The 12,376-nt window shown below is 37.7% G+C and overlaps 1 protein-coding gene across 1 annotated transcript; it reads left to right on the top strand.

Annotated features, from left to right (window-relative positions):
• Window positions 1-10,740: 10,740 nt before the first annotated feature.
• Window positions 10,741-11,664, top strand: LOC123628189 (olfactory receptor 1019-like). The gene has a single exon (XM_045537831.1). The coding sequence runs from the start codon at window positions 10,741-10,743 to the stop codon at window positions 11,662-11,664; it is 924 nt and encodes a 307-aa protein (XP_045393787.1).
• Window positions 11,665-12,376: the final 712 nt, after the last annotated feature.

The following is a 12,376-nucleotide window of genomic DNA, read 5'->3' as shown; positions in this document are numbered from 1 at the left end:
TGGGTTTATTCCCCTAAAATAGTTCTTTTATGTCATTTACAGATAAAGGTGAGTGGCTGATGCACTCTCTTTAACTAGAAACCCTTATCTATTTTTCACCATGGCATTTAACATGTTTATTATAGCACTGCCATTATATTACATATTTATATGTTTGCTTATTATCTGTCTCTGTCCACTACTGTGGATGCTTATGCAGATTAGGAAACTGTCTTGTTCACTATGCATCCTAGTGTCTAAGACATAATATACACTCAGTAAATATTCATTGAATAAATTAATCTTACAAGGTTTATTATTTGGAAAAATTATATTTGTCATAACATCTGATAGTATTTGTGGGAAAAAATAAAAATAGATATGTAGCAAATTAGTCAAATAAAAATGAGATAATTGGTAACTCAAGTATAAAAAAGGTGTCCAATACAAGATACATAAATATAGTACACAAAATTTCAATTTTCAATGCATATTCTGGTTTTCATTTAAAAAGATCAACTAGCTATACATAATAAATTGATTTTAGGAGTATAAGAACAACCCAATGGAGACTAGTTAACAGGTTGTTGTAGTAGTCTAGGTGAGAAAAGATTATGTCCTGTTAGAGAGGGTAGAAAGAATTGACCAAAACCAAGAGGATTTCAAAGATAAGGGTTAGAAGGACTTGGTTATGTTTGGGTAAGGGAGGATGTGAGAAAGAAGGAGATATGAAAGTGTTAAGGATGACTCATACTTTCTGACTAGATTGACAGTGGTACGCTCCACTCAGATGGTCAGACTAACTTGAAGGGAGATAAGAGTACATATGGGGAGACAAATAGTGGCATTTATTTGCCCTACTGCTTCCTCAACTGCCCAAATGTTTCCATTTGGCTATTTTGCCTTACAATTTAGAAAAGTGTTTTAGCTTGATTTACTCAGATTTCTAGTATTCAATTTTGCTGTTCTTGATAGACTTAACTAATCAAAAAAAGTGAATAAGAATCATTATTATCATGCATTATTATGATTTTTGCCTGAAACCACAAACCATTAATAGCAGAATGGCCTACTGTAAAGAGTATCAGTTGAGTATGTAAAATCTACTGCCTTGGGGATCTACTGCCTGGGTTCTGGACAGCTGTCATTAACTCAGTGTATGACTTTGGACTAGTCATATAACTTCAATATCCTTATATATGTAAAATCAGATTGCTAATATAGTATTATAACTGCAGTCTTTCTAATCTATTCTCTGAGAAAGTAGAGAAGATCCGTGTTTATTTTGAGATCTAGAAAAAGACTTTGTAAATAAGTAATGTACAAATATATTCTGGAGAGAAAGTTACAGTATATTGGCCTATAAAGGAGCTAACAGGAGCTACCATTTATTGAGAGTTTATCATGTTCCATTTGCTTTACCTATGTTTTCTTATTTAATCATCACAATAACCATACAAAGTATTATTATCTCCATTTTCAAGAGGAAAGGTGAGGCTTACAGAAAGTAACTTGGCCAAATTAACACTGCTAGTTAATGGTAAAAACAAAATTCTGGTCCATTTTTTTTTACTACTAAGCCAAAATATTTTCTACTTTATAATACTACCTTTTGTGCATAGCAGATTACCTCTGAAACATGTCTCTGAACTTTGACTGATTGAATCTTAGAAGTGGGAAAAAAAAACCTCTGAAAATAATCTCTCCAATCTCCTGTTTTACAGATGAGGAAACGGAGTGTTATTAGCCAAAGGTCAGACAGGTAGTTAGTAGGTAGGTAGCTGAAGCCATGACCCATCTCTTCAGACAATCTGCCCATTGCTTCTTCTAATTTAGGAGCCTGAAGATAGGGTCAATACAGTACACATCAGTATAGATGTGTAAGCATACACCATTACTGGCTCACTAATCTCACAGGGGTGTTAGTACAATAAAAGTGTTGTAATAGAGTTGAGTAGTATTTGGATGAAAAAAATGATGGAAGAAAGAGTTTTTTTTAAACATTTGCACAAACAAAAGATATAATTAAGGAAAGAGAGCCTATTTACATAGTAGCTTTTCAATTAGCCTCAGATTCTCTCAGGGGAGAATGATTCTGTTTTATATGACGTATGTTTTTCGGGTTGACCACCACACAGTTGGCCCTTGAGTGGCTATTTATATGGAGAGAAGTGCAAGAAGATGAGTGCCTTGGTCTTTCCAGAAGGAACAACTGGGGGAAATGGAAAAAATGCTGAAGGTCTCCTTGGAAAAAAATAACAAGAAGTTGTGAGTATAGTAGCCTTGTGCATTTTGTTGAAATCTCACAAGGAGTGGAAAGGGAGTAGACAGTGTGTGGACCTTTTCACTGAGAGACACTGATTTTGGCTATGCAATAAAAACTGATCTATTTTGACATGTCTGCCTGGGGCCTATAACTTGAAAAACTTCAGGCAGAGAGACAAGTTTTTCTTTGAGTAACTCTAAATTGCCTTTCACATTTCTATTTTATGTCTGTAGAGGGAACACACAATAAATTTGGATAAGAATGTAGCAGGCAGAAATCAGAGCTGATGAATTCCAAGCTTATATAAACCAAGGTTCCCAATCCCGGGTGCTTTTTTTTCCTCCCCCTGTGAGTACACTTAGCAAAACAAGACAGATGTTGAGTCCTCCTAAGTCCTGTCTCATTACTCAGGGATTTTGGAGACTAGGCATGGTGATTGCTTTGTTGAAATAGAAGAGGATTTAGTGGGCTATGATGTGAGAGACGGAGAGGCTGAAGGCAGTGGCAGGAGAGTCAGGGGTGGGGAAGCAGCACCTCAAGCAGTTGACTTGTGTTTGTGGGAGATACGATAGTAGGGGAAGCACACAATCCAGTCCCTTGCAGTAACTACAAACAACTTACCACTCTTACTTTTCTGAAGACGCTGCAGGAACCCAATGCTCACAGCCCTCCTGACCCTGAGAGTTTAATCTCAGAGAAGGATCAGAGCAAATGCTTGATAAGTTTGACTTAGCACTCACCTTTATATAGCATTGTTGACTTTTTTTTTTTTTTTTTGAGACAGAGTCTCACTCTGTTGCCCGGGCTAGAGTGAGTGCCGTGGCATCAGCCTAGCTCACAGCAACCTCACACTCCTGGGCTTAAGCGATCCTCCTGCCTCAGCCTCCCGAGTAGCTGGGACTACAGGCATGCGCCACCATGCCCGGCTAATTTTTTCTATATATATTTTAGTTGTCCAGATAATTTTTATTTCTATTTTTAGTAGAGACAGGGTCTTGCTCAGGCTGGTCTCGAACTCCTGACCTCGAGCGATCTACCCGCCTCGGCCTCCCAGAGGGCTAGGATTACAGGCGTGAGCCACCACGCATCAGATGCTGGAAGGGGTTTGTGAAGTCTCTGTCTCTGGAGCACTTCTTAAAATTGTGGTACTCAAGCAACCTTACTGAATCAAACATTATGGATATCCAGCACTCTGAGTGCCTGTCTGACCTTTTTAAGGTATAGTAGTGATTTTATGTGGCTTGAGGTTATTTCAAAAACATATTTCTTTTGGTTTTTTTCTAGTGATTACATAGCCATCTAGCCTGTTAATTATTTCCAAAAGTGTGTTTAGCCATCCCCCAGTTATTGGGTATTTGGAATTTTTCACGGAATGCCCTTTCCTCTTTTAACCACTTGCATCCTTCATCAAACTCTGCTCACCTTTCAAGGCCCATGCTTAATGCTACCTACTTCCTCCATGAAACCTTTCTTCTCCCCATCCCCACCCTGCTCCAATTCTCTGGAATGAAAGCAATTCTTTTTCTTTGCTCCTATAGCTCTTTGTCTTAATTTCCATGAAAGCAGATGTTATATATGGGATTCAATTGCCTTCCCTATTATATTATAGGTTCCTTGAGGGCAGGGATTGGGTCTTACACATAATTGAATCCTCTAAGCATATAATATGGTGACTCACAGATATAATATACAGTAGATGAATTACTTAAACAGCAATGTAATGAAAATTTTTGTATAATTTATTTTCATTTACTTTGGATTTTTTTTAGTTTATTTTTTTAAATTGACATTTATTTTACTTTATTTTATTTTTTTATTTCAGCTTATCATGGGGGTACAAAAGTTCAGGTTATATATATTGCCCATGTCCTGCCCATCCCACTGAGTTAGAGTTTCAAGCGTGTCCATCCCCTAGACAGTGTGCATCGCACCCATCATGTAGCTATACCCCCATCCTCTCTCTCCACTCTCCACTTCAGTCCGAAACCCAACTGGTGTTATGCTCAAATGTGCACTCAGGTGATGATCAGGGAAACCAACCTTAGGTGCGAAACTATTAGAATTCTAGAAGAAAGTGTAGGAAAGACTCTTACAGACATTGACCTAGGCAAAGAATTTATCAAGAAGACCCCTAAGGCAATCACAGCAACAATAAAAATAAATGAATGGGACCTGATTAAATTAAAAAGCTTCTGCACAGCCAAAGAAACAGTCACGAGAGTAAACAGACAACCTACAGAATGGGAAAAAATTTTCACATACTACACATCACATAAAGGACTGATAACAAGACTATATTTAGAACTCAGGAAAATCAGTAAGAAAAAATCGAACAACCCTATCAAAAAGTGGGCAAAGGACATGAATAGAAATTTTTCAAAAGAAGATATAAGAATGGCTAACAAACATATGAAAAAATGCTCAACATCTCTAATCATCAGGGAAATGCAAATCTAAACCACAATGAGATATTACTTAACTCCAGTGAGAATGGCCTTTATCAAAAAGTCCCAAAACAATACATGTTGGCGTGGATGCAGAGAGACAAGAACACTCATACACTGTTGGTGGGACTGCAAACTAGTGCAACCCCTTTGGAAAGCATTATGGAGATACCTTAAACAGATTCAAGTAGACCTACCATTTGATCCAGCAATCCCATTATTGGGCATCTACCCAAAAGAACAAAAGTCATTCTATAAAAAGACATCTGTACCCGAATGTTTATAGCAGCACAATTCACAATTGCAAAGATGTGGAAACAACCCAAATTCCCATCAATTCACGAGTGGATTGGTAAAATGTGGTATATGTATACCATGGAATATTACTCAGCTATAAGAAATAATGGTGATATAGAATCCCTTTTGTTCTCCTGGAGAGAGTTGGAACCCATTCTATTTTTTTAAATTGACATTTATTTTGGATCACATCTTTGGAAGTGCATTCCAAAGAGCAGTTACACACTGTCATAGCATGTTCCAGAAATGTACAATACCAGCAGAGGCCATGAGTCATCATTTGCCTGACACTACAACACATTAATAGCCGAATGGTCTACTCTAAATTTACATGGGGACCAGTTTCCTAGCAATGATCTTTATTATATACATACCTACCAAGTTGAGAAAAACTTTGTGCTTTAATTTGTATTTTGCTAAAATCATGTGTTTTGTCACGTGGTTACATACTCAATGTGTTCCCTACTGTGTGTGATATTCACTCTCTTTGACCAAGAGAATGTATCAAGGGAGCTTGATACATTGATCTTATATTTTATTATTTCCTTATATGTTTTGACTAATGTGTTTTAAAAGTTCTGCTCATTGCATGTATTTTCCCTTTTGGTTATTTTCTTTTTGATCTTCATTTCACAATGTGCAAAAGATTTTTAGTCATATATTTGAACACATAGTTCTTGTTCTGAACACATCATTCTGGGTTTGATGATACCTCATTTTTTTCAATGGTCACATTAGCTAGGTAAATAATGCTATTATGAGTTTTTTCTAGTTTCACAGCTTAGAATTTTATGTTTAACTTTTTGATCCATCTGGAATTTATTGAAGCATATGATGTGAGGTACATATCCAAATGCACTTTTCTTCTTACTAACATAGTTTTCCCAACATTTATTTATTAGTGCTTCCTTTACTTGCAGCTCTAATGTAATTATTGTCTTCTTATCCTCTAAATGAATTTCACTATAAATTGATCATTGTCCATAAAATATCCTGTAGAATTTTTAATTGGTATTGAATTAAATCTATACATTAATTTAAAAAGTGTCATCTTTCTTATATTTTTAGCCTTGTCAGTCATGAGTGCAGCATCTCCATTTTATTCAATGTCTTTCTTTATTTCTCCAATTATAATTTTATCATTTCCTTTTAATACATTTCTTTTGTCCCTGTTAAATTTTTCAGAGTACTTTAAAATTGATAATATCATACAGTGTTTACCAGGACTCTCTGCTGTAGGTCAGCAGAAGCATTTAGATGTAACAAAGGATGTCTGACCTATAATGAACCCTTTTTTCCCCAGTATTCATCATTATTTCTTTTTGGTAACAGTTTTATTGAGATATAATTCTTATATCATGTAATTCACACATCTAAAGTGTTCAAGCCAATAGTTTTTAGTACATTCAGAGTCGTGAAACCATTACCACAATCAATTTTAGAACATTTTCATCACCCAGAAAAGAAATCTCATACCATTCATTCCTGCAACACTGTTCAAGGTCCTGGAAACCATTAATTTACTTTCTGTTTCTATGTATTTGCCTGTTTGTGGACATTTTATATAAGTTGAATCATACAACAAAAATGGACTTTTAAGGAGCAGCAAAAGCAAGACTCATTAAGCATTTTATATATGTTTTTTCTTACTTAATCTTCAAAACAGTCATTTAAGTTAGGCAATATTATTTTCATTTTAGATAAGGAAATTGATGGCAGGGAGGTTGAACATTTTGCCCAATCATACTCTTAGGATGTATCTGGATGCTTTGACCAGATCTTTGACCATGTTCTTTCTGCCTTAAGGTGGTTAGGAAATTTGAAAAACATCCCTCCCATGCTGTTGCCTCAGTCGTCTTCAGTGCCTTGCGCTGCGACCAAAAATCAATATGACATTTCTGACCTGTGAGGGCTGAAAGAACAGAGAAGGGTGGAGTAGTTTGTATAGCATAGACCTCATGGAACCACAGAAATTTGCTCTCCCAGCTTCTCTTCATCAGATACTGAGAATGACCAGTGATCTGTGTACAGTATGACTCACAGAGCCATGGGAAATTAGAGCTCAGAGCTGGAAAGAGCCTCAGAGACCACCTAGTCTATCTGCTCCATTTTATTGATGAAGAAACTAGTACCCAGAAAGAGCAAGCAATTTGCTCAAGATCATACAGCTCAAATATAGTGACAGAGAATGACCTTTCATCTGTTATTGGAAGAATAAATATACCAAAGGTGAAAGTCTCCTCCAGAATAACTTCAGAAAACAAGTTAAGAAGAAAGCAAGATAGTGTTATGAAAAGGCCACCGAATTAGGTCGGGAGATCTAGATTCCAACAATAGCTCTGCCACTAATCCACTGTGAGATCTTAGACAAATTGCTTGACCTCTCTGGACTTCCATTTCTTCATCTGGAAATGGGTGGGTTGGCACAGATGATCTTTTGGAAGCCTATCACTTATTAAACACTCAAGACGTTTTATTTAAAAGGTAAATAAGTGAACCTTTACTTAAATTCTAAATGTTAGGTTATTTTGGAAGATTCACAGTGAACTATATAACTAAAGAACTGAAAAAAGGGGTAACCATTTTTTTTTTAAGAACCAGTACTGTAAATTTAAATACTTCTGGGGACAAATACATGAATGCACTTTTAAAAAATATGAAAGGTCATTTCTTCAACAAATAGAAGTGCCTGATTATTTCCAACAAGTAAATATTCAAGACACATTGGCCAAAATAATCATAAACCTCTTCTGGCTGCTATTGTGACACTAATTAATGCAGCAGCATGTGTGGATGGGAGTATCAAATCATATCCTTCATAAAGTTCTAATTTTGTATGTTTATTTCCTTTGGGAACAAAAAGCAATTCAGTCTTATTTTAAATAGAAAAGATTTCACCATGCTTTAAGAACTAATAGAGAGTCACTTACTCATTCAAATAATATTTGTTGAATACCTACAATACATGCAAACGTCAAGGAATAGAGTTATCCTAAAATGGGAAATTTAAAAAATGATACAAGAATGTGAAACTAACATTAGAAACCTGTCTTTCTTATGATACTAGATACGTGAACAGCCTAGAGCTGTTTCTTTAAACCCTATACCAGGTTGAAACTTTCCCAGTGGAGAGGCAGAGCAGATGATGTGTGTGTAGGGGGTGTGTGGGAGGGTGAAGAGTGCAGCTCTGTAAGCACGAGCTGAGGCAGGCAACAAAAAATGATCATATTGCCATCTTTCTCCTTCTTCTCCCACCTTCTGTGATGGAATAATAATAGGGATCCATTCCATGTGTATTGTATCACCCTTCAGAGTTTATGGAGTGCTTTTACATTCATTATCTTATTTGATCCTCATGCCAACCCTAAAAGAGAGGCATAGCAGGTATTGCTTTTTTACCCATTTTTTTTTTGAGGTAAGGAAATACAGGGCTCAAAGAGGTTAAATGGTTTTTCTGTAGCCAAATGACAATACAAATGAGTGCCAGGACTAGAACTCATGTTTTTGTCTCTTTCCATTACCTCCATTCAGCCCAGAATTTTCTCCTCCAGTTTCCGCATTTGGAGGTGTGAGTTGCTGAATGTTCACCTGGGCAGGTTGCTGTGCTATATGCAGCAGCAGCAGCGGCAACGGCAGGAGTTAACTCTGACAATTTGTGTACAGCAAAAAGGAGTGAGTCACTACCACAAGTGAAAGACCTTTCTTCCATCTGCTCTGGCCAAAGGCTGTGTGTGTGTGTGTGTGTGTGTGTGTGTGTGTGTGTGTACTATTCTGTGAGGAATAGTTAAGGAGTGGAGTATGGAAATTCTATTTCAGTTAATCTCTCTAAGTTCACTTCTGTCAGTCTAAAATGATAATAATGTAAAAGCGATACCTCTGCTTCCATTCAGTAAAATAGAGAGGGAGGGAAAACAGGTAGTAAATGGAAAAATAGAGAGGGAGAAAAAGGTAGTAAATGGAGGGGGGGTGGTGGTGAAGCAATGGAGAAAGTAGAATTCAGTGAGCACCTAATAGGTACCAAGTACTTTCCTTGCAATATTTCATTTAATTGTCACAATTGCCCATGACACAGGTCCCACTAGTGCCTCTCTTTTACAGATTAGTAAACTAAAGCTTAGAGAGATTAAGTCCTAGGTTACAGAACCAGTGATCTCCTGAGCCAGGATTAAATAGGTCCATATAACTCCAGAATCAGAGATTCCGACTACTACCAAGTAAAAAAACCTGTGTTTTCTGGTGAATTGAAACAGACAAGATTTTCTTTTTAATCAATGTTTGAGAGCCCTCAGAAGTCCCTTGTCTACACTCTAGCCAAATACAGAAATCCCTTCTAGACATCACTTACTGATGGCTGTCCAGTGAGCCATATGGACTCTGAGTTAGTTTAGGTTCTATACATGAAGATGGACTTATCCTTTCTCTTGTCTGGTGCTTCACCCAGGGAAAGGTGCTGGCATTTTTGTGAGGCAACAAGTCAGAATCAGAGATAGCCTATGACTATAGGAGAAAGGGACAGAACCCATGTATTTAGCCTCAGTGCCGCTTGACTCCAACCATTGTGCAAGTCGGTCTTTTGCTCAGACATATCTGCTCAATAAGTCCTAGTGGAATTCACAATTAGTTTTTTTTTTTAAGAGGCACAGTCTTGCTCTGTCAACCAGGCTAGAGTGCAGTGGCATGATCATAGCTCACCGCAACCTCAAACTCCTGGGCTTAAGTGATCCTCCCACCTAAGCCTCTCATGTAGTTGGGACTACGCAAGCACACACAATTTTTTTAAATTTTTTGTAGAGACAGGGTCTCGCTATGTTTCCCAGGCTGGTCTAGAACTCCTGGCCTCAAGTGATCCTCCTGCCTCTGCCTCCCAAAGTGTTGGGATTACAGGTCTGACCCCATACACCTGGCCTACAGTTAATTTTGCAACTGCATTCCCTTTGCCCCAAGTATGATTAAAGGAAGCAGTCAGGGGATGACCATCCAGGAGGTACATGATTACTAAGGGATTTCTTCATGCTTTGGTTGCTCTTTTACAGGATCCCCATGATGCTTTCAAACTTGAGCCCGGTTTCTTATAATCATTTAGGGGCATTCTGATTTCTGCAACAATCTACCAATGAAGACATGATCAACAGTCTCAGATAACCCTCTACTGATCAAGCAGAATAGTGAGTATTGGTGACTTCTGCTGTTTCAGAAATGTCACAAATACTAAGGGGGATGGCTGTATGTGAAAATGAAATCAGTTGATATATCTACCCTATTTTTATCTGATTTTCAATAGTTTATTGGGCATGATTTGGTAAAGGGAGGGTGAGATGTAATTCTATAACACAATTTTTTTCTAAGAGTTTGTAGTCCTGAATCAGTAAAGATCATCTCTTGATGACACTTGTTTTCTTTCTCCCTCACTTATTCATTCCTTCAACTAATATTATCCACTGCCTTTTGCATCCTAGGCCTTTATTTTCTTCCCTATCTGTATCCTTTTTACTTTCTGAATTTTCTTTACCTCCTTTTCCTTCCCCTTTTTCTTCAGCCTTTCCATCTTCAATGTTATACCTGGGAAATGTTTATACTATTTGGGAAGGTGCTTAGCGTGAGAACATAGATGAGGGGAAGGGTTAGAGAGTGTTGTGGATTTACATGTTTTGCACGGGACCGTTTTATCCAGATCTTTCAGTTTTCTCTTATTTCCTTCCTTAAAGCATGTCTAAAGAGTTTTCAACTAATCAAGAATAATTCTCAGCTATCCCAATGGAGAATTCATCTATAGTGACTGACTTCATCCTTCTTGGCATGACAGATAACCCTCAGCTTGAAGTCCTGCTATTTGGAGTCTTTCTTATTATTTATATCATCACTGTGTTGGGGAACCTAGGCCTGGTGGTCCTGATCAGAGTCAGCCCTCAACTCCAGATCCCCATGTACTTTTTCCTCTCTAATCTGTCCTTCCTTGATGTCTCTTTCTCTTCCATCACCATCCCAAAGACTTTAGCAAATTTGTTATCTAAGCTGCAGAATGTTTCTTTCCTTGAATGTGTGACTCAAATGGGCCTGTTCATAATCTTTGCCTCTGCTGAATGCAATGTTTTGGCTTCCATGGCCTATGATCGCTATACTGCCATCTGTCACGCACTGCTCTACCACATTACCATGTCAATAGTCCATTGTCTCTTCTTGGTAGCAGGATGCTACCTTGGTGGGTTAGTTAACATGGTCACTGTGACAACTTCCATCACACAGCTATCATTCTGTCAAGCACGTGTCCTCTCTCACTTCTTCTGTGACATTCCCCCACTGTTGGCACTGGCTTGCTCAGATGTGTGGGTCACCCAGATCTTGGTTCTTGGCTGTGGGGGATTCACCTTGGTCACCTCCATTGTGGTGGTCCTTGTCTCCTACATGTCTATCCTCATTACTATCCTGGGAATTTCCTCAGCTTCTGGAAAACAGAAAGCCTTCTCCACCTGTGCTTCCCACTTGACTGCTATTGGCCTGTACTATGGAACAACTATGTACACATACTTGCAGCCCTCTCAACATGGATCCCGGGCAGGAAATCAGATGATCTCCGTGTTTTATACAATGGTGATCCCCATGTTAAATCCTCTCATCTACAGTTTGAGAAACCAGGAAGTGAAAGTTGCTCTACGGAAAATATTGAGGCACAGTCCCTAATCTTCCATTGTGTGTCTCAAGAATGTAATATGTTCTGTGAAGACTTTGCTCACAGTTTTGTTCACAGTGTTTTCCTTGCCTGCCAAATGAAGCTTTGTTAAGAACAATTGAATTACTCTGACTAATTGTTTAGAAGTAGTTGTTTAGATAAACAGCAACATACAAGTGGGAAATTATATGGACAAAATAATATATATTTTCTGAAACAATTATCTGATAAGAAATATTTAAGAGGGAAATATATAAGTATATGGTTGTAAATATGTCAATCTAAGTGGTCAACCTGTATGATAACACTAGTCACAAGTTAAAATAACTCCAAGATAACAAAAAGATTAAAACAATATAATTTGACTATGAGTTATAGAAGAGAACATGGGTGGAAACTGGGATGCAAATAACTTTTCTGTACCATGCATGTGCTTATATCAAGGATTTATTGGTGCCCCATAGGCTGAATTAATTAACTTCAGTCCATATACCTCATGATTCAGGAGACTCCTAAATGTGTGCTTTCAAATGCTGTACCACCCTGGCACTGTGAGGCTGTAAATTGTTAGCATATGCATGAATTCTCATGTTCAGTTATTGAGATTTGTAGGGGTAAATCATAAATACCCAGCCAAATAACAGATTGGGTCCCTAGTTAAAGTCGGAAGATCCTTTGTAAAGAATGATGGATCATTGGTTAGTGCAAACTCCAGGCCTGAAT

Source organism: Lemur catta, chromosome X (genome assembly GCF_020740605.2).
Source record: "Lemur catta isolate mLemCat1 chromosome X, mLemCat1.pri, whole genome shotgun sequence".
NCBI classification, from domain to species: Eukaryota; Metazoa; Chordata; class Mammalia; order Primates; family Lemuridae; genus Lemur; species Lemur catta.
This window is presented reverse-complemented; position numbering and strand designations above follow the sequence as displayed.

Excerpts from the sequence above, each read along its gene's own strand:
- LOC123628189 (XM_045537831.1), top strand. The coding sequence starts at position 10,741 with ATGGAGAATTCATCTATAGTGACTGACTTCATCCTTCTTGGCATGACA.